Source organism: Athene noctua, chromosome 4, assembly GCF_965140245.1.
Source record: "Athene noctua chromosome 4, bAthNoc1.hap1.1, whole genome shotgun sequence".
NCBI lineage: Eukaryota > Metazoa > Chordata > Aves > Strigiformes > Strigidae > Athene > Athene noctua.
The window spans coordinates 66894407-66916819 of NC_134040.1; the positions used below are offsets into that span (position 1 = coordinate 66894407).

The 22413-nt window shown below is 40.3% G+C and overlaps 2 protein-coding genes across 13 annotated transcripts in view; both read left to right on the forward strand.

Moving 5' to 3' along the window:
* Positions 1 to 13075, forward strand: part of TRIM2 (tripartite motif containing 2) — a 92345-nt gene extending 79270 nt beyond the window's left edge. For all 11 annotated transcript variants that reach the window (XM_074905640.1, XM_074905637.1, XM_074905636.1 and 8 more), the window contains 4 exons: positions 2741 to 2909; positions 4558 to 4628; positions 7496 to 7636; positions 8660 to 13075. In XM_074905640.1, the coding sequence (XP_074761741.1) occupies positions 2741 to 2909; positions 4558 to 4628; positions 7496 to 7636; positions 8660 to 8812 (534 nt within the window). In that variant the 3' untranslated portion in view covers positions 8813 to 13075. The remainder of the gene's footprint in view (positions 1 to 2740; positions 2910 to 4557; positions 4629 to 7495; positions 7637 to 8659) is intronic.
* Positions 13076 to 16744: 3669 nt separating this feature from the next.
* MND1 (meiotic nuclear divisions 1) overlaps positions 16745 to 22413 on the forward strand; it is a 45715-nt gene continuing 40046 nt past the window's right edge. The window contains exons 1-3 of one of the 2 annotated variants that reach the window (XM_074904039.1): positions 16745 to 17009; positions 20530 to 20595; positions 21445 to 21502. In XM_074904039.1, the coding sequence (XP_074760140.1) occupies positions 20572 to 20595; positions 21445 to 21502 (82 nt within the window). In that variant the 5' untranslated portion in view covers positions 16745 to 17009; positions 20530 to 20571. Of the gene's footprint in view, positions 17010 to 18161; positions 18199 to 20529; positions 20596 to 21444; positions 21503 to 22413 lie in introns of those variants that run through there. The other variant, XM_074904037.1, reaches the window with a different exon arrangement.

Consider the following 22413-nt stretch of genomic DNA (forward strand, 5'->3'; position numbering starts at 1 on the left):
AAATACTTCCATTCATACACTTAACAGGAGTGACTGGGTTTCATAATGTTCTGTTCTAAATAATCAAACCTATAATTCTAAGAAACCTTCTGAAATAAAAATATACAAAGCATATGTTCAGCCAGACCCTGTAATGTGTCATCAGCATATTTTGATCTAAACTGGAAACAGAGATTTTTATTAAAAAGCACTGCAAACCCTAGCTGGGCATGATTTATTGCTGCCTGCAAATTATATTTTAAATCCTGGCCCAAAAATAGTGATTTTTATACTCTTCTCAGCATTGAGTGCCCATTAATGTAGTACGTGACTTATTAATTTTTTTTCATATGTATTTATATGGGCAGGAAGACACTGTACTCATGAGCCTGAGTCACTTTTTTCCATAGGAATCCTGGAAAGATGGTAAGGACATGGTGCAGTGCACAAGCAGACAAACACACAGACATTCCAGAGGAAAGAAGGGAATATGACTTAATGACCCCAAAGGAAATAAATCTACTGATTTGCATTTGGTTTATGTTTTTGCTTCTTTGTTGTTATGAAAACCTGAATACATTTTGTAGGTGTGCTCACATCTTTCCCCTGGTGAACACAAAGTAATTTTTAATAGTTTTCCCTGGGGATACTTTTGCATGATTTAATTAGGTGGGTTTTGCCTAAATATTTAGCAATTTATAACAGCATATGTACCTGAAGGTAAACCAGACACATGATCGTTGCATGTTGTATAAGCATAGTCTTGAAGCTACAAGACTTACTCCCTGGAGTTTTCTTTGAGACTGAAAGAAGTGATGTAGTTGTGTTGATGACTTTGTACCAGACAGCCTCAGGGAACATATATGCCTTTATTTTTAGATGGCTCCTATTTTTACCTGCAACCCCACCCATGAGAATGTACCATGGAATAGGAGCATGGGGCTTACTAAGGGTAGTTGAGCTCCTTTAGACAGTAACATGGTTGTTTGCTTTGAAAACATTAGGGAATTGAGAGAAATGAGTTAGGTAATGGATCTTCTTCATGCTCTGTAACTTGTCCCACTTTGATAGTCACAGACTAACAGAGCTTCAACTACTCCTCACCACTTGCAGGAGGGAGGGGAGAGGGGCAGAGAAGTCAGAAGCATTGCTGCTTGTAGGTGGTGATCTGTCCCCCCCTGTAAAGGCAGTGAGGTAAAGAATTGTCTTGTTTCATAAAGAAGACTAATATCTTGGTATCTATTTCATTGAAGTTTTGATGGAAACAGGAAATGATGTTCTCCACCAAGGAGATGGGCCTCAGTTTGTAGGATGTGTCTTACAAATTACTGCAGGATCTGAAAGTTCAGGGATCCATAATTTCAAAACAGCCTGTTCGGTGGATTGCTTGTCCAACACAGTAAAGAGACTGGTAGGAGACCAGACTTCTGGAACAATCCTAGATAACTGTCCATCATTTTTAAACAAAAAAACAACAAAAAAAGGAAAGCAAATTTCTGCATTCCAACAACAAACCTCCCAAACAATTAGGTGGTATTTTTATAATTTTTTTAAACTGAAAGGTCAAAGCTCAACTGATTTTATGTAGATTAAACCAGTTTCTAGAATCTCTGCTTGAAAACAGAGCAGAATGGTGAAAAATGTGAAATGGGTTGCAAGGTGATCCTAGAATCTTCTTGGGTGTATGCCCAGGTAACTTGTAGGTTCTTGGAAGGCTTTGCCTCAATTTCTGCTTGTTCTGGCTGGATAGGATGCTGTTGCATAGATCCCCTTAAATCCCCTTCTTTTTGATCCTACTAAAGAATGCTTCCAGATTTTTCTGATTTATTTAGACAGCTCTCTAGCCTTTCGAAATAATTCACTGTGTGTGAGATCCACCTGATCTCCACTGAAGGTTTTCATTGTATACGTTATTCCATATTGTATACAATTCCCCTCCTGTTGCTGATTATGCTGGCAGATGTTTTTGGTAGTCACAAGGGCTATTTAAAATGATGGAAATAATTTTATTTACCTAAGACAGGAGCAAGCTTTGATTTGCTTAGTGTTTCAAAGATTACTTTATTTGTTGTTTGGCAGCACGGTCATGTGTCTAAGCAGCAAGTGAAGCTATCTGACATGGATCTGGTGGAAGATACAGAGGCTAGCCTAAGCTTTAGCTTTGCTCAAATTCTTTCCAAGAGCACTCAGAAGCTTCATGGCATCTAACTCACCCAAGAAATGCAGCAGAGGACACGATAGCCTACATCTCACCCAGCTCTGATGCTCCAAGAGTGCTCTCTGACTGTTTCAATGTAGCAGGCAGTTGTAAAGGTGTATTTCCCAGTTCGTAACCAGGTGGTCGCTCTACTCGGGAATAGTATACAAGGGGAGGCAGAAGTCCTTTATGCCTGTCTGCCTATCCTGGTGGTACGCTAGTGCTGGCTATACAGCCATTTGTGATGGATTCTGACAGATGCTCTATATTCTCAAGACGCACAAATCGGACGTTGTTTCTCATGAGTTTTATATGTGGACTCAGTTGTTAAGATGGCAAATGTTCCACTTCAGAAAGGACATACAGAAATTCTTTGTTTTCAGGTGAAGAAAAAATTATGAAGTACACAATAAGCGCCGGTAAAAATTATCATTTTTCTCTTGGAAACTTTTGATGACAAAAATGTCTCTCTGTCCTGCTCTGTGCTGTAATACAATCTTTGAACTGTACTAAATTATTTCTATCATGCCAACGTATCTTCTTGGTTTGTGTTTTCCCTTTCAGGCCAAAATTGGATCTGGAAAGCTTATGGGCCCCAAAGGTGTTTCTGTGGATCGTAATGGACACATCATCGTAGTGGACAATAAAGCATGCTGTGTCTTCATCTTCCAGCCGAATGGGAAAATAGTCACCAGGTTTGGTAGTCGAGGAAACGGTGACAAGCAGTTTGCAGGTACACTTGATGGTAATATGTAAATCCCCTTTTCTTGCCTCTTCTGCTCATATGTGCATGATGTTTGAGCATGTTGAAGATGCTATATCCTACTTGTTTTTCCCGTGGGGGAAATGTTCTACTAAACATACAGCTCCTATTCACTTCACCATTTGTTTAATTGGTCAGGAAGACTTCAACATTTGTTCTGAAAATGTAGCTGTGACCAGATTGTTTTATCTACCTCTCTGTGCCTGGAAGCATTTCAGATCAGTGACCCAAAAAAGACTGATCTTAACTAGTATTTTATAAATGCCTTGTAATGCCCTCACTCAGCTGTTCACAATAATCAACTCAATCACCATGCTTTGTGTTTCCAATGATCAGATACATGTTAACCAATGCCCTAAGTGGTATTACCCACACATTAGAAAATTAGTGTAATGGCATAGTGTTAAGACTGAGATCCGGAAGACACAGTTATGCAAATGGAAAATGCCAGTTTGGGGAAATTGCCACTTATTTCAACTGACTGCTTGCACATGGTGTCTTTCAATTAGAACATGCTATTAAGTTTAAAAAAACAAACATATATTTTGAGTGAATAGCTGTTCTTTCAAAATTTGAAATGAAGATGCCAAATTACATTTGCAGGTGTTGGGTCACTTGGAATAAGTAGTTACAGATTAGTCTGATGCTCTGACTGGTTCACAGCACAAGAGAAATAGCATCAGTGGTATAACTGCTGGTATAACTGCTTTTATCTTACTTGAGATCTCTTGCAATGTCTTATGGCACAAGTGCCATATATATAGTTTATGAGAGCTTTGGCTCTAACACAGCTAAATTTTCTGAGTATGTCCGACTTCTTTAATTTTAAAATTTGTAAGAATACCTCCTGAAGATAAGCGTGCAAATACTCTGTAACTGCATTTGAGAAATGTATCACATCTTGGTGCTAGGGTACATGAAACAGGTGAATCATCACTACAATGTTTTCAGTGTAAAGGTCTTCACCCTTTTTATCGTTTACACTGATGCAGTGTGAAAATTGAAACTGAGTTCTGCTCTGTTTAATAACTCAGAATACCTCAGAATGACACCAAGTATTTTGATTCAGGTACTTGCCTGTTTTCAAGCTAGCACATACTTCAATACACAAAGTAATGCAAAAAATGCACTTGTTTTCCCTGCCAGTGTACTTCTTAGTAACTACTGTATTTATCCTAAAACTTGTTTGCTCAAATGCTTGTAAGAAGTGAGCACACAAAGCCTAGATTTCAATTAAGATTTACAGGAACATTTTTGAGAACTGTTTTCAGTGTATACACAACTTTATGCCTAAACACTACGTTTTGTATTCTTAATAAGCACATAAATATCTACATAGTCATCTGTACATGAGAGAGGAAGGAAAGAATAATGCTTTTTGATAACATTAGATGACAACTGGTTGAAAAAGAAATTATTTGTGTTTACAAAAAGGCATGCTGAGCTTTTTAAAACAGGAAATGAAATTACTCTGAATTTGAAATTGATATTCCTAATTTGACTGTTATTGCTTAGAAGCCAAATATAATATTCTGGCAGGCTGAATTAATTTTTTTTATTTAAGCAAACCTTTTGATTTAGTGGTTATTTTTTTTCTTCTTCTTCTTCTGCATTGCAGGTCCTCATTTTGCAGCTGTAAACAGCAACAATGAAATTATCATTACAGATTTTCATAACCATTCTGTCAAGGTACTGTCAATTAATGGCAACTTGGAAAGCTTTTTGTTCTATCATGGTGCTTTCTTGGGGAATGTAAATTATTGTTAAAAACAAAGAGATCACACTATATGTATGAGGTCTGATACAAGGATTGCACATTCAGGACATTTGCATGCAGTACAGGTATAATCTATTGCCTTTGGTGCCACTATAATGTTCTCTAGTTCAACTGCTTAAGCATAAGTTGTACCTGAAATAAATAATATCAATTTAGATATTTTTATTAGCTCTCTGCCAACACTGTTATTTACCTTATATTCTTTCCTATTTTAAGTAAGTCTGGTAACTGCTTTTGAACTTCCCAGCAAAAGCAGTTTTATATATCTTTATTTATCCTTATTTATACCTAGATATATTTTTATACCTATATATTTATAAATTCTTATATTTATATTAAGTATACCTATATATACCTATATAGGTGTACATATATAAAGGGAGGGGGTGTATTTAGAGAGGTATATATACATGTATATATATATACCTATATATAGGTATGTATATAAAAATATATATAGGTATAAATATATATATCCTTATTTATACCTATATATATATATATATGTATATCTCCTTATTTATACCTTTAATATCCTAAACCCTTTAAGATTACTGGATCCATTTGCAATGTGATACCCTTAACAGCTGTGTAACACAGACCATGGGTTTTCATCCAGTACCTTCTGCACTGGGCAGAACTGGTCACTAGTCTTTACACCCGTGCGAAGTCTTGACTCATGGCCTGTTAAACAGTCATGGTAAGATAGGGTGGTGTATTTGTTTGTCCCAATAATAAACCAAAACAAGGATACATGCTGAGATGTCATGTGGTGGAAAATGTGTATGAAGGAGCTACAGGCCATTTCAGGAATTACTCACTTAGACGTGTTTATTTCCAGGCTATAACATCCCCTTTCAGTCACTTTCCATGCTCTTTTTCACTCCCTCAACAGCAGCAGCAGAGGACAGGGGCAGCAGAACGCTCTTCTACCTGGATTCTCAGGCCATGTGTGTGGGTCCCAGGCACTGGTGAAATCCTTGGGATTTTACCTAATGGCTGCCTGTTCTGACTGAACACAAAGATAAATCCTTAGTCTAGTTCTTCAGTGTTCATAACTAAAATGATGAATCTTACACATTCACCTGAAATAGGAAATGACTGTCTGAGCATAGACACCCTCATGTCCTGAGCGCTGCTGAATCATCTAGCTTTTGAATAGTGACCTTGCTCTTGTATCCTTTTGGAATTAGAGAGGAAGTAGCAACTCGTGCTTTGGATTACAACAAAGAAACCAAGACTGCTGGAGGAGCCCTAAAGCAGATTATTTACGTGGTTTAGCAGCAGGAGGCCTTCGACTCCATAAATTACCCCTCCACCAGCAGGGCTTGCTGTGGTAACAAGAATGCCTGGAGAAAGTTAACAACAAGGGCAAACTGAAATAACAAAAAGCAATTGAAGAGATGTAAGAAGTGTGGCATCTTAGTGAATTTATAATTATTGCATTCCTAATGAGAACAGAGTGTTCCTGTCTGTCGCTGGTGTGACTCAATAGGATAAAAATGTTATTTGTTACAATTTGGTACCAACTGGAAAAGATTCTTATTTTTGTAGTGTTCTCTAAATTGGTACAGATAAATTGTTGACACTCTGGAGAGTAATTTGTAATATGGGTGATGCTGTTATCTTTTGCTAGATGGTGGGGAAAAGAGCAGAAAGTACATTTTGTTTTAAATAATAAATAAATTATAAATGAATTTCACTCTTATGGGTCCCAAAGACTCTTACTGCCACCAGTGTCTTGAATTAAACATCCTCACTCAGCAACATTATCCCTCCTCCCCCATTAACCTTCAAGCATGTTCCTTCTGTCAGGCATCTTCTATGTAAAATCCTACTCAATGTAGGCTTCTCTCTCATTCAGTCACTCACAATCTCCATTTTAAGCCAAGGAGAGAGCAATACATCTTTGCCTGGTCTTTTTATCAGTTGTTTTTTTTTCTATTTTCTTTAATCATCTGAGGCACCAGCATGATACTTCATTAATTTCCTCCCCCAAATGTTTTTTCTCTGTTCACTGTAGATGCTCAAGGATAGGATGATTTCCTCACATCTTCCACCTTATTAGCACTTCAGCGTGCACTTGGCATTTGTCAGGTTTTTGCATTTTCTCGTGCAAGCCACGACCTGTCTCTAAGAACACCGTTGGACCTTGTGGCACCGCTGGGCCTGGGTCCAAGATGGACCAAAATAAATAGAGATGGCTATGGTGCTATGCAAATGACACATCCTGTATCTCACTTGGTCCCACTGGTGCATCCAGGTCACTTGACAGAATAGTCATTGATCAGTACCATCTTTCTGCTGTCTAAACCTGTTATCATCACAGAGATTTCAGCTGCTGAGCTGTCTATACAGAGAGCAGCATGCCATCATGCCATGGTTCTCAGTATAAGTTAGATTATGAAAATCAGAGAAGAGTGCATCTGCTCAGTTGTGTTTCTGTAGGGCTGACTCCCAGTGCCATATCTGCACTCAGCACTTCTTCATTCAAGATGCACAAGCTGCAGATGTGTTCGAGGGGCCCTCCGCCTCTGTGTCTGCACTGAATCAGATCTTAAGTGAGAAGGGAAATACTGTATGGTGTAATAGAGCTGGAGGGGGAGATGGGCACCTTTTCTCCCATCTTCAGTGTCTGTCTGTGTGTGTGTGTGTGTGTTGGGGGCGGTGTTCCTAGGAACTCTTCAATTCCTAGTTTTGTTAACAGGTGAACTGGTAGTAGTAGATTACTAATATTTGATACAATGCCATATTCAGGTTTTCGTTTTAACCCATACAGGTATTTAATCAGGAGGGAGAATTCATACTGAAGTTTGGATCAAATGGAGAAGGAAATGGACAATTTAATGCACCAACTGGAGTAGCTGTAGATTCTAATGGAAATATTATCGTAGCAGATTGGGGAAACAGCCGAATACAGGTAGAAATTTCTGTGTTTCAAAGGTGCTTATTTAGCAAAAGTAAAGGATTGATAACTCTGGCCACTGAAGTCTTCTGACTTCCCAAGAAACAGCATAGGAGCATTAGAAGGGATGTGGATTCTAACACAGGCTTTTATATGCCTCATTGCCGGTCTGTCCACTTTTAGAACCAGTGGTGTCAGATCATAGACTTCCCAGTGTGACTGCTAGCAACTCTGATGGTTACTGTGACCGAGGCTTTTGTCTCCAAGTAGTACCCCAAAAGCTATTTGATGACTCAGGAGACTTGCAAGAATTGCTGAGATTATAGTAGTTTATAATCACCATAACAGAAGATTGGAGACATGGTGGAAAATATGAAAAAGCAAATGATTTCTATAGAGCCTGAGGCAAGTGCAGCAGATTTTTATCATCTTTTTTAAATGTTGAGAAAATATTCTGCTTTTATGTTATGAGAGTTGCACTCTTTATCTTTCAAGTGCTAATCACAAAGTCTTCTTATCTGCCAAAGAATATCTAATAAATAACTAAGTGTATGTATTATTTTCACTGAATATAAATTGAGGGAGATGCTTATGAGTTGTTCTCAGGAAGCACTGTCACCAGTGTAAACAAATTCCTGGTTTTCTCTGTGTGGGAACCTAAGAGTCATGCTAGCCACAACACTAATATTTGTTAGGAAAACAAGGTGTTGGTTGAGTTCCTGACTGAGTTTGATTTATTGTAGTGGACTATTTTTAGAACAAGGAACAGCCGAGGTGCTCTTTTTATTATTTTGTTGCGTGTTTAATTCTTGCCAAAGTACCTGGAAGCTTTAGTTAGTTCTTTTTAATAAGAAAATACATTTGTATATAAACTTGTATATTATGAGAATAACAGATCAGATTGTGCCCTTGTTTATTCTAGTGTATGTCAATCATTTCAGAAATGAGAAATAGAATGGTATAATTGAGAGCAGACTTGTGTCTGCTATTTTTCTTTTTTATTCGTAACATTTATTCTGTGCTTTCTCACCCTCAAAGGTTTTCGATGGAAGTGGATCATTTTTATCCTACATTAACACCTCTGCTGACCCACTTTATGGTCCCCAAGGTCTGGCCCTTACTTCAGATGGCCATGTTGTAGTTGCAGACTCTGGAAATCACTGCTTCAAGGTCTATCGATACTTACAATAGCAATGAGCTCTGGAGCTGAATAATTGTCCACCCTTAAGAAAAGACTGGTCCTAGAGATCCAATGCAGACTGTATCTCCTACTTTGAGTTCATTTTAATAATGAAGGAGTCTCTCATGGACTTCTCGTGTTAATTTCCAAACTTACCTTGTTTACATAGGACCTGCACCTCTTACGTTTCTCACTGAACTTTTTGTTGGAAGGGTTAATTCACAAATCCTCTTTAACTGAATTCATAAAGACAATGTGATATTAAACACAAACTGCAACTTAAGGAACTGGAATTAACTAATTAGGCAAAAATGAGAAAAATTTGGGGAAAGTCCCAAAAGCTTTTTGAAGACTGCAAAGGGTAGCTCTTGCTCAGAGCTTCCAAATCTGAAGAAGTATCATTGTTAAGCATTATTTAACCCAGAGGTGATTCTGGGAATCTTCTAGATCTCATTATCATGGTAGGTATTACACTTCTAACATTCTTCGGTCTTACTATCTGTAACAAGTAGGTCCTTTTAGTATAAGGTTAAGTCTCACAAAATCCATCTAGCTCTAACCGTCAGACCTAACACAGCTCAACGTTTAGCACTATGAGAATCAATGCGAATTCCCTACTCATGTGGGATTAATGAAGGATTGTTTCATGTGCTTGTTTTTCTCTCTTCCTCTTGCTCAATGTGCTGGAAGGACTTTGCAGAGACCTGAGACATTTCTAAAGCTCTGGAAAAACTTAATCGTAGTGATACATTAGTGAGAGCTGAATTTCAGTGTAACAACAGACCTTTTGACACCAGACTAGTTCATTAGGATCCAGATTATTACAATGTCAACTCAATTAATCTCATGTGTGCCACTCTTTCATATGTGTTCATTGCCATGTTTCCTTAAGGCAACTCATTGTATTAACCAATAAAATAAAATGCAGCATCACACAGGACAGAAAGCCAGAGAGGTACCCCTATGGAGGACCTGCATTATACAGCCAAAGGAACTGTGGTAAACAGAGGTTGTATAGGAAAGCCAAGGGTTACCAAAGCTATTTGTTTTTACATGAGAAAAAATACATTACAAATAAGAATGAATTTGAACCAATTCCTGAAGTCCTTCATAAAAGGGAATTTTGTTAGAGGACAAAATAAGGACTGTGAGATTTGTTCTGATTTGTTTGTATGTATGTATGTATGACTGACATGAAAATTAAGAAAAGTAAATGTGGGTTATTTCAGCAAACTGGAACGTATGTATGCCATCTGTCAATGGCAGTACTCTGAAAAATGTCCCTTCTTCTTCCTTCTGGATCTTCTGTGCTATCTGTTGAAGTATTAATTTAATTGGAAATGCTTACAATCATATGACTGGGTTCTGTTATTAACGTTGGGATTTTTTAAGTGTGAACTTGTCCTTTTTAAAGTAGCATTGGCTTTATTCTTACTTCTAAATCCAACGGTCAAAGAATGAATTGCGACCGTAGCCTAATCTGGATAGAGTGGCGCTCACTCTTAAACCTCGTTTTGAGGAGCTGGTGAGCTTGCTGCCAATGCCTACAATAGCCTGGGAAGTACTGTCTTTCTTTTCTCATTTTTAGGGCCTTGAAACAAAAGGGCATTGGGTCAGGAACAAGGGAGTATTTTAAGCATGTTTGCAAAATGGAAAGAAATCTTTGTTAAATTACTTGTTATAAGTTTTTGTCTTATTTCAGTAAGATTGTTGTTTCAATGAATTTGAGAAAAAACTAATTTTTTTTTCATAAAGACGCACTTGACTTGTAAAAAAGCAGACCCCGAGGTTCTTAAATGTGGAGTTTGTCTGTTTTTTAATTACTGTTTCTTAAAGATATTTCCTCTTCTTTCCCTTGTTTATTTTTTGCACATAGAGCCAATTTACAAATTCTGAAGCAAAGATAAGTTTCCTTATTTCACTGGAATAAGTATTTTGTGTATAAGGCTTAAGGTTATATATAATGCAGCTAAGAAATTGGTGGTAATGTTTTTGAAATGTAAAAACTTAAATGTGTTATTACCAAGAGAACAAAATATCCTCTGCTTGAACTGAGTTTGTCCTAAAATTCTGAAGATGGTATCCCAGTCATTACACAATAAACTGTCCTATCAAAATTTAACAAAGTTGTATGTCAGATTTTCTGATGATCAAGTAATTTCCTTCTAAGTGTCCTTATAAGCAACCTTCTGGCAAACAAACAATTTCTGACATTGGAATTCCTTTAAATGGCAAATTTATCAATGAAAAAAGGTATATAGCATTTTATCTGTATTTATTAACAAAGAGAAGAGGTTGCACATGTTCTTTGAGGTAAAAACAATGAGAAAATGAGAAATGTGCTGTTGCTGTCAGTTATGGATAATATTAATCAAGTATAGTTCCAAATTTGGATTTTTATAATAACATTTTACTAAACTTGCATGGTTTCTACTCAGGAAACATTGCCAAATCCTCTGTTACCAGGAACTCTGAGAAGCACAGAAATCAGACCCTAACCTTTATATCAAAACATATACTTAAGACTGTACTAGTCTATGTATACACTTTTCTTCAAAAGATTTTCAGTCCCTTTGACTCAGTGTTTACCAGGATTTTATATAACCTATGTCAACCCAGTGCATCCTGATGAAATATGGAATTCTGTACACAACCCCCTTACAACTCAGCTAACAACTATTAGGGGTGATGTGGATTTGGGTTTGAGATTGAATAGTCTTTTGAGTTTTCAGACATTATTGAGGTTTCAGACATTATCACCAGAGCAGCACTTAGTGCACATGAAAAACATCACTAATTTGGAGTTCCTTCTGATAGCAAATGCTGCCAGCTACAGTTTCAAATTCAGTGGCACAGGGCATTCCCTTCCAATGTCTGACCTTATCTGCCTGGCAGAGGGAAACTGAGAAACACATTGCTTTTACGGTGTGCTTCTGAAGCCAATTTAGCTAAAATGCTTGGCTTACAAACCTTACAAACAGCAACCAAAGCAGAAATTCTGCTCTAAAAAGCTGGCAGATTCTTTTCTCATCCAATTAAGTGAATGTCAAAATTGCACTACCTGATTTGCTGAGTTGTTAGCATTTATTAAAGGCTTTATAGGCATTCTGCTGCCAGATTTCAGGTATAACCAAATGTTCCCTTGACTTCCCTGGAATGCTAATTGACTAGCAGCACAGCATGAATGGTGAAAGTATGTGCTTCATTTAACTAATCTTCAACTCAAAAGTAATCTCAAGGTTATCAGGTCTTGTGTAATTTGAAGCATTTTAGGACAAACTAGCCAACTGTATTTTCATTGTTTTGTGAATAGAATAAAAGGATCTGTTCAGATAAATCTAATATAAACAGTAGGGGATTTTTACGTAGGCTAAACCAGCAGCAATGTAGCTGAAAAAAGAAAATTTAAATGGTTTAGGCAAGCATTTGCCTAATGTGGATGGAGAGTTATTTATTAGTAAATGCTCTTTTGTTCTGTAAAAGCTAGAGGGCTTTCGATTTTATGTCAATATTTTTTATAACTAAGGATCTAGTGTTGCCATAATGAGAACTACAAGTGCCCAATTATTGAAAAATTTCTTCAAGAATTGTGAGCAGTGATTGTTTTGGCCTGTTTGTGGAGAGAGCGCGAAAGGTTAGTTGTGCTATGGAGTAGAAAGATTCCTAACGGGTTGTGTTATTTCTGATGAATGTACAGCACTTCAGTTGATGTTTGTGAGCAACACGGCCTTAACCCTGACACTTTTGCTTTGGCTTTATGACATGGGAATGTTCCCTAAGCTGCATAGTGTATGGCAGTACCCCCTGTTAGACATCTCTACCAGTTGATACACCGCAGCTTTCCAGTTCTAGGAGTCAGTCTGTCTTTTTTCTTGATTTTTTAAAAAAGTTTTTCTACATTCCATCTTTGTAGGTCGATCTCATATATTTTGTGAACATGTAAGCCTTGCACTCTCTTGACACCCATAATGAAATATTCTTCTCCTTTTTGTTGTTGTTGTTTTGTTTTTTGTTTTTTTTTTTTTTAAATCCCTGTGAAGCTAAATACAAACTTTTGTCTCCTTAAGGTCAAGGATGAAAGATGCGCATCGAAGTGTTTGTGTGTGTGTGTGTGTAGTTTTAGCTTCCTGTGTGCCACGGTATTATTGATGCTTTAGCCGATGATTAAAAAAAAATTTACTGTCTTGGAAATGTAGGAAAACCAGAGTCAAATGTGTACCTTTACCACGCACAAAAATTTCAAATAATAAAAATAAAGCTTGTTTCCTCTGTTATTTTCATGGTCAAAGATTTATTTTTCATATGCCTCATACTCACTGTCCATAAAAATAGCCCCATAATGCAGGAAGATGAGTATTTTTTTCCAAAAGGAAACCCTGATGCCACAGGTCACAGGCCAAGAAAACTGGGATTGTTTCAAGGGTGTTTAGCTTTTACGTAGACACAGAGCAAAGAGACATTTGGGTCTTTCTTGGGAAGAAGGTGGGGAATTGGAGCTTCCTTGTCTTGTCCCTTTCTCCTTCAGTTCAGTCATCAGAATGAACATTTTCATTGGTGGCAGTAAGATTATCAGTAATAAGTTTTTCCATTTGTATAATGGAAGTACACACTACCTTTCAGCTACGCTATGCTACAACTCTTCAAGGGTCTGCTGCAGAAAGCCAAATTTAATTTATTGTAGAACAGAAAATTTGCCTTAGGAGTTCAGTCTGACTCCTTTCCTATAAGAACAATTTTCAGCTCATGTTAACTTTTTTTTTTAGATAGTAAATATGTCTTCTTGGTCCCTGGTGAACTCTCCAAACCTGAATCCTTTGAGAACTCAGTGTGATTGGGAACTCACTCATGAAGTAAGAGAGAATCTTCAGATGCATCATTTGACTTGGAAACAATCTCACTGGAGGGGACTAGAAAGGTCAGACTGGTAATGTGTGTTTGCCTGGTGTCCTCAGAAGCGAGACAGCTGAAATACAGAGCAGCCACCCTTTTTCATGGATCTTTCCCCCAAACCCTCTAAAGGACTCAAAAGACTTTATTTGTCTGCCAGCTAAAAAAACCCCACAGCTTGAAGCAGAGCAGTGTTGGTTTGACATTCAGAGTTGCGTAGCACCTGTTCCTTCCCATGCAAGAAACACCATGAAGAATGGAGGAAGTGGCATGGGATATCCTGGAAACCACAAAAAGACAGGCTGAGAGACTGCTGTTGCGTTCCCAATCTTTTCTCACTGATGGGCTAGAAATATTTTCTGTCCCCTGGATTATTACAGCAGAGGCACTCCGCATTGAGCAAAATCAGACAGGCAGACTGAACGTTGAGACTGAGGAATGCTGCCCTTTACCAGGAAAACTCTGCAGTAAATGGCCAACTTCCTCTTTGACCTTCCCGTGGTACTCATTTGAATACTGACTCAAATGCCGCAGCAGGATCTTTTAGAAGTTCTGTAAACCAGGATGCAGAGCCCAGTCTCACCAATGAGAAACAATGTCAGGGAGAGTAAGACCAAAATAGTGAAGGGTGCTTGCATTCTGGGTGCCCATTTTGAGATAACCAGGATCTCTCTCTTTAGAGTGCTGACTACTCACATATCATTCAACGTTCAAAAGCGTTTCATTTTTCCTTAGGCTGAAGTTCTCTCACATCCACCTGTGCTGCTCTGCAGTTAACCCTCCCCATAGTTTTGCTGACAGTTCACGTGAATGCTCCCAAATTTGCACCAGACAAAGCTGTCTTGGTGAACTGGAACAGTCAGTGTAATTTCTGTGGACAGATGTTCTCCCCAGGCCCCAGCTGTGCTGGTGGGAGAGATAACCGCCACTTGCTGCTCTTTGCTACCTCCATTTGAAGGCTGCTGACCCTCAGATCTATTGGCTGAGCTGCTTCTTTTACTGAAATACCTAGTTATCAAAAAAATAGTATTTAAGCTAACTCACCTCAGTGACTTGGTAAGTGCTTACTTCAGCAGCTTTGCTAGCAAAGCTGTGAAAGCAGTCAGTTTTGCAGGAGGACCAGCTAGCATTTCTCACTGGGTTAGATGTCTGTAGGGACAACATCGGCTTACAGTCCAAACACTCATCCAAGGCTGAAACGAGGCAGCAAATGCTGCAGAGACTGGCCTGGGTGCATTACTCACAGATCACACTGCTTCCTGATAACCTGGCCACATCCCACCACAGACTGCTTGGACCTCAGAGGAGTTAGTATTGCCTCCCATGGGTGAGCATCTCCTAGAGCTCTCCTTGTCCTCCATCCTCAAGCTCTACTGAAGCATCTTTTTGCTGTTGGTCATACATCTGTTCTGGGAGGTGGATGCAGGACCCAGAAGGTTTGCTATTACTTTTCTGGGAATTGTTCTGCTATTCAACTTGAATTCTTCCCTTTTGGTGAAAAAATAGTTCATGGAATTAAAGACCGCACTACGGTGCGTATGCACAAAAGGAACAAAACTAAAGTAGGACAATTTTCATCCTCCTACTTCCTAACCTTCCTGCCTGCCATTGCCAGCTTAATGTCCTTTCAAAACAAAAATTGAATGTAATTCAATTACAGATTTGTAGGAGCAAAATTAAGAAGGGCACAAATTTAATCTTGTCTAAGCATATTTTAACATTGACAAAGCAATGTGTTTTCTCTACCTCAGGAATGGTGAAAAACGGTTTTGACTGGTACTTAAAAATCTCAGACACCTGGCATAGAACATTTCAGCCTAAACTGCTAAACCTTAAGAAAATCAGAGAAATGAGAACATCTAGAATGTGCATTAATCTAGAATGAAAACTTCTAACAGAAAGGCACAGTTATGAGTCCCCTTCCATAGTATTTCCATCCATTGTCTTAATAATATATGAATAGCAGCTTTGTGAAATATCACGTTTAGACATTCTGAAGCCCATTAAAAATGTCAGACCTTTAGATATTTTAGGTATTGTTCATTCCACTTTATCCAGTAATGGCAAACTACCCTCACATGACAAAGCATAAGATACTCCTGCATATTCTCCCTCTGTTTGGCACCTCTTCCACCTGATGGTTAGTTTTGATCTGGCACTGCAAAATTTGGGAGGTGTTAAGGAATCTCTTACTACAGAGTAAATTTGGCCATGAAAGGGCTTCAGGGCTGCCAGTGCACTTGGGGCAGCTGAGCCTGGCTATCTCCAGGGGGCACGGGCAGAGAAAACCTGCTGAGCCTCCCACCCCACCATCACCTGAGAGTGTGACCAAATGTTTTGGAGGCTGGATTGGTTGCTGTGCTCACGTTCAGCTGCTGAAACCAGGAATGCCTTCCAGCTGTAGCTCCAAGTGTGTGCTCTAGACATGTTGGTTCCATCCGGGGCTGAGACCTGGGTTTTTGCTGACAGTCTACTTTCAGGTGTGACAAGGAGGGAGGAGCATTAGCACCTCATGAGCATGCTGAACAGAAGCCCCAAGGTACATGCCCCAAGCCTGCTTCAGAGTGAGCATCCCTCTGAAAAGCCTTCCTCTCTTTCCTCTTCCTCTTCTCCCAGTGGCATGTTCAGCTAGTTCTGACACCCACTCTGCTGGTCACACATGTTGCTTGGAGAAAACCCATGCCACAACAGGTGCTTGCAAATATTGTAGCAACATTTGCTTGGCAGTGGTAAGAAAATGGAGTGGAGCTTGGTTTTATTTCATGTTGTGAAGGAGCAGGAAGAGGCCCACCTACTGGGGGAGAGGAGGTCACGGTGACGGGAGGGAAACAGCTGTCACAGGGAGCGTGGGGACAAACTCGCTTTGAGGGCTGGCCAGAGGAAGGGAAAAGCAGGGGGACAGAACACGAGCCCTCACAAAAGACAAGGAGGCGGCCCAACAGATTTCATCATGTTAGCAAGTTGAAAATGTGATGCACAAGGAAGTGTGAAAGAACAAGAAGTTCTGTGTTTTGTATGAATATCACGCTTCACATTAATAATGTCTGTTCTAACTTGCATTTCATTTTCAGTAATACACCAGTGTGCACAACGAGGAACAGGATCACAGCCAGGTCTGCATGGAAAAGAACCTTGGGTTTCAGGAAAGGGAGCACGCTGCAAAGGCCATGGAAAATCTTCATGGGCATCGAACTGCCCGAACGCTTCAGCTTGCGTGTTTCCATTTGCTTGAATTTAAATTTTAGAACTAGTATGGCAGATATGGACCCATTGCTGTTAAACCACAGAGCAATGTTCCCGAACTGCTGTAGCTGAAGGAAGGTAATTTACAGCACACATAATAATTAAAACAAACTGTAAGTAAAGTTACTGGAACAGTCATCGCAACGAACAACTGTTTCAAGCAACACCAGATGTGCCCAGGTCCTTTGCTTCCATGGGCAGAGATGGTTTTATTTCTTCACGTCTTGTTGCTCCTATAATGGACTAGTTGTACAATACGCATCATTTTAGAGCACCATTAATGTGTTTGTGTTTTACCTTTGCTGCTGGGTCTTGGAGAAAAAAGACTAGGCAGTGCACAGACCGGGCAGCCCTGGCACAGAGGCCTGGTGCCTCATCTTGGAGGTGTAGCTACCTGGAGGAACAAAGCATGCATCCCACACATTTTCAAACCCACAGCTGTAGACAGAGATTCAGCAACAATTATTTTTTCCCTGGTGATTACAGCCAATGATGGCAGGATTTTAAATATTTTTAAAACTTTTTGTTAATTTTTACTGATTTCAATAACACAACAAATATATATTGGATATGGCAATGACACCTGACAAGAAAATGGCACTTGCTACACAAAATATAAAATGGAGACGTACCGAGAAATGCATGACGACAGAGTGAGAACTTGAGAGCATTTTGCAGTAAAGCCTGGGCAATGCCAAATGCAAAACTGAGGTATGGTCCCTACATCTTAACACATTCTCTGTGACTTGCATCACATCTAACTCATAGGTAGTTGGTGACAAAAGCTGTTTTTCTTCCTGGCTTCACCGGTCTATGAGTGTTTATGTGAAGTGGGTTTTTTTGTTTTTTGTTTTTTGTTTTTTTTTTTTTTAAAAAAAACAACACCAAAAAAACCCAAAAAACCCCACCCCAAAGCACAAAAACCCAAACAGGATTATAATACATGAAATAAGAAAAAAAGTGGCAACTTGCTTTCTGATACGGCAAGACTGCTTTATAAAAACGCAGAGATCTACTCCTTGGCTGAGTGCACAGCACAAGAATCCGAACATCACATTACGCATTTTTTCTTCCCTCAACTGGCAACTGGGCCGCGTGTGCTTCCGCGCGGCTGGGAGCGGCCGCAGCCCCGCCACGGCCGGGCCCAGGCTCCCCGCCGCGGGTGGCGGTAGGCGGCGCTGGACCTGCGCAGGCGGCCTCTTCCCTCCCGGTGGCGCCGAAATCAAACCCCGCCGCCCGCCCGCCCGCCCGCGCCGGAGGCGACATGGTAAGCGGCGGCCGCGGCGGGGCCGGCCCCCCGCCTTCCTTCCTCCCGCTCCCGCCGGCGCCGTGAGCCGGTGCGCGGTGCCGTGCCCGGGCCGGGCGGGTGGCGGGGCCGGCATGGCGGGCGCGGCGGCGGCGGCCGGGGCTGCGGGAGGGGGTGGGGCCAGCCGGCAGTTGCCGCGGTGACGGTGGCCCCGCGCCTCGCCTTCCCGCCGCCCCGGCGGCCGCTGAGGGAGGGCGGCGGGAACGGGCCCCTGGGCCCGCGTCCCCAGCGGCGGCCGCTGGGCAGCGGCAGCGGCAGGGCTCCTGCTCCCTCCCAGACACACCCACGGCGCCGGGCCCGCGCGTGTCGCGTTACCACGGTGTGGGCCATTCCCTCGTTTGGTTTCCCGAAGAGCGATGTAAACCGAAGTGGCCCTGGAAGAGCAGGCCCGGTCACTGCGGCTGGAGGTGGGCACGGCGCCCGCTCGGCCCGCCCAGAGCCGCAGTGCGGCCGGGGTGAGCGGGCTGGGCCGCGCTCTGCCGCCGTGGTGCGGCGGTGGCTGCCAGCCGGAGGAATCCGCGGCGCTGAGCAGCGCCGTGTCCCCCTGGCTGCCTTCAGTTAGCGGGGGTGACCGCAAAACCCGTGTGGTTTATGTTCGTGGTGTGGAACACCTGGCGAGGAGGTAGAAGAGAGAAATCAATGTGAAAATTAATAACATTTACCTAGAAAACGCATTGGTTGGCTACTTTTCTCAGTTTATTGGAGTGCTGGTGTGAAACTTGGCACCTGAGGGACGTAGCTAATAAGCACATGCTTTCAGAAACGCTGCTTAAATTTCACATCGTGTGCGTATGGGTTTTATTCCTGTTGCTGCTGATGGTGTTAGGGCTGTTTGGGAAGGCAGGGAGAAAAGTTTGATCAGCCTTTTCTCTTCATGTTCCTACTTGCATGCACCTGCTGGCTCCAGGTTCTGATCCTGTGACACACTGTCAGCGCTCTGTCAGCGTTGATGTAGGGTATCACTGGCTAAAGCAGAAGGGAGGAGACTTTAAAAAATATTAGTACTGCTTTTGTTAAATTCAATACCGAATTGCTTCTGTTCACGTCTGTGTTATTGTGGCTGCAAGAGCTAGCTTTTCAATTTATTTTTAAAATATAAATCAGTCTGGCTGTTTTGTTCTTGATGCTCACTTTAAATGTTATGCTGCCCTACTGTGTGATTTATTGAAGAAGGAAGTAGTAATTAAGTAAAAAATGAACTGTGTTCAGAACTTTTAGTAGTTAACTAAAAAATTAACTTTCTGTGGGGACTTGGAAACAAACCTATGTTGTGTTTCTTAACGCACCATGTTATTAGAATCCCTACTTCCATTGACTCGAGGGCAATATTTTTTTTTTTTTAAAGGGAGACCTTTTTCTGGCAACATCCTATTTTGTGCTCTTTCTATCCACTTTTAAGTTTCCTGTAGCTGCATGCAGCAGTGCAAGGTCTCACAGCTCTGAAGCAGGGCGTGGGATGAGGGGAAACATTCCAGATTCATGTTATGGCCACTGCATTTGGGTTGTTGAGGACTGTGCTAAATGCTATTAATAAGACTCCAGTTCTCTGAAATATTTTATATCCTAATTTTATAAGAAGTGTGTCAAAATAGCATCTCTGAAAGTGATCAGAGGAGGGTATTTCTCAGTTTTGTATTACTGGTAGCAGTTTGCGAGTAGTAATTTCTGCCTTTTGCTTGGGTTTCAATACCTGTTATTCACTGCTTGGCCATGCAAATGCAGAGAAAAGAAATGAACAGTTTTTAAAATATGACCTTGAAATTACAAAGTTGGGTAGGAAATTTGAAGACAGACATAATTCCTCAAAATGCGCTTTATCTCCTTAAAAAAAATCTAAATGGCTTTAATCTCCCACTAGTGGCTCTGTATCACAAGATAAAAGACAATTCTAAACAAAAAACCCAAAAGATATTCCTTCTTACCTTTTTAAGGACTATTAAACATTTGGGTGAGTTGCTGAGAATTGCTATAAATACACGTTTTCAATCTAGTAAGGTAAACCAAGGAACCGTTGGTATGCCAAGAAACACTGAGGATTAAGATGGATTGGGCTGAGTGAAAGGTTGGCTCCAAATTTAGAATATAGGTCCCTCAGTTTAGTAGATTGCAGGTGGATTAGGTTGGTGTAATGATTCTTTGGGAAGTAGTTTATCTGGGGTTAGTGGTAAGGTATTTTAAAGATGGCAAATATAACTTAGAGGTAAATAGATTTGAATTCTGAGCAGATGTTAATTATTCAAATGGATGAATGTGTTGGGTTTTGTTTCTTTGGGTTGTTTTTTCCTCTTCTAGTCCAAGAAAAAAGGTCTGAGCTTTGAGGAGAAGAGAGTTCGCATGATGGAGATCTTTTTTGAAACAGTAAGTAACTTGTAATTGTCTTGCATCTACATTGGTGGGAAAACGGGTCCTAAAAGGAGCTTAAATGTAGATGAACTCTGTATGTCCTGCTACACATGTCTCTGATGCCCCATGTCATCAGTGTATAAATTACAGGGACAGAGCTTGGTTCATGTAGCTTCTGAGCAGGTGGCTCATCCCCAGGTGGAGCCAAGGCCCAAAGATGCACAGGTGATATTAAATGCTTCATGTGCTCCCTATTGAAATCTTCTTATTTTGAGTCTGTTCCCCTAAGAGGGATAGCAAGAGATTAGGAAGTATCTCACTGCAGTTTATGGGAGGAGGAAGAAGTCTGTGTGTTAGAAAAAATGAGAGCAGACATGGAAGAGGTCACTGGGAAGAAGAAACCTGGAGGTCCAAATGCAGAGCTACAGTTATATTGGTGAAATACTGTTGGAAGTGTGAGAAAAACAAAACAATGAAAAAACGTAATCCACAATGTTTCACCTATTAAAAAAATTATCGTGATATTTGAGTACTTGAGCAATGGTGGTGCATCTGGTGCTGACAATCTAACCTGGACTTTGTCTGCCCTAAAGAGTTTACAGTCTAACTTGAGACAAAATATGTGGACTTTAGAGCACCAAAGAAAAGAACAGGGCTTGTTACAATAATAGTCCTTTTAAAGCTTTATTTAATTCTCTGAATGTTCTAATTCTGTTGAGGGATATGCAGCTTGTTTCCCTAGCAAGACATAAACATGCAGTGTATTTCCTCCTTGCTTTTGTTGGCATTGATTTAGTGTAAAAACCATTCAGGCTTAGATGATGCTGTCATTTGGAGCTAAAGTGTGTTTTATGTTTTGCACAGAAAGATGTGTTCCAGTTGAAGGATATAGAGAAGATTGCTCCTAAAGAAAAAGGGATTAGTAAGTGTTTACAAAAGTTATTTCTCTTGAGCCATTAATCATTTTTTTGGGACAGGTCATACATGTAAATTTTCCTGGCTACAATTTTACGTTTGTGATTGTAATAATGAAAAAACTAGCTGGTCCATGGTAGGGTTGTAGCGTTAAAAGTGACATCAACAGCATATTCCTACTTCGATTTGCTCATGTTTGTCAATTATGTTAGACGTTAGGGCCAAAAGGGGGGATAACTCAAGCACTAAAACAAGAGATGGGTTTTTTCTCAGTCTCTGAGATGCCTGACTTGCAGTGACTTTCACTGTATGCAATCTTTATGTGTACTCAGGTAGTGAACAGAGGATTTAAATGTCTGTAATGTCACAGATACCTTAAAATGCCAGTCCAGATGTACACAGTCATTGTTCTGTTGAGCTTCGACCCCCTCAAAATGGCTGGACAGCTGTAAATGAAAGGGGTTTGTCTTTTTGATGAAAGCCTTCCTGATGAGATCCGCTGGTTTAGGATTAGCTCCTGGAGGATTTTTTTTTACACTGTTGTTGTTTTAGGTCTTCTTCATTCTGCTTCCTTCTATGTTCATTGACAAAAGCGGGGCAAAGCGTAGTGTTTGGGTAGTTGCCACTGTCCTTGACTAGCTTATCTGTAGTACCACAAGAGTAAATGAATCTGTTGAAAGAGCTGCAGACATGTGAATATCGCAAAGCAGCATTTTTCAGTTATGCCAGAAGCTAACAGAGGCATTCGTAGGCTTCTGAAGAGATGTGCTATCTTGATTGGTTTGTCAATGCATGTGTTTAATTGTAATTTGCAGGAAGAGGATGCAAAACAATAAATACAAGCAATGGAATTTCATATTTAAAAATCTGGAGTGTAGAGTTCCTAAAACCATTAACACCTTTGAATAGTCCAGATTC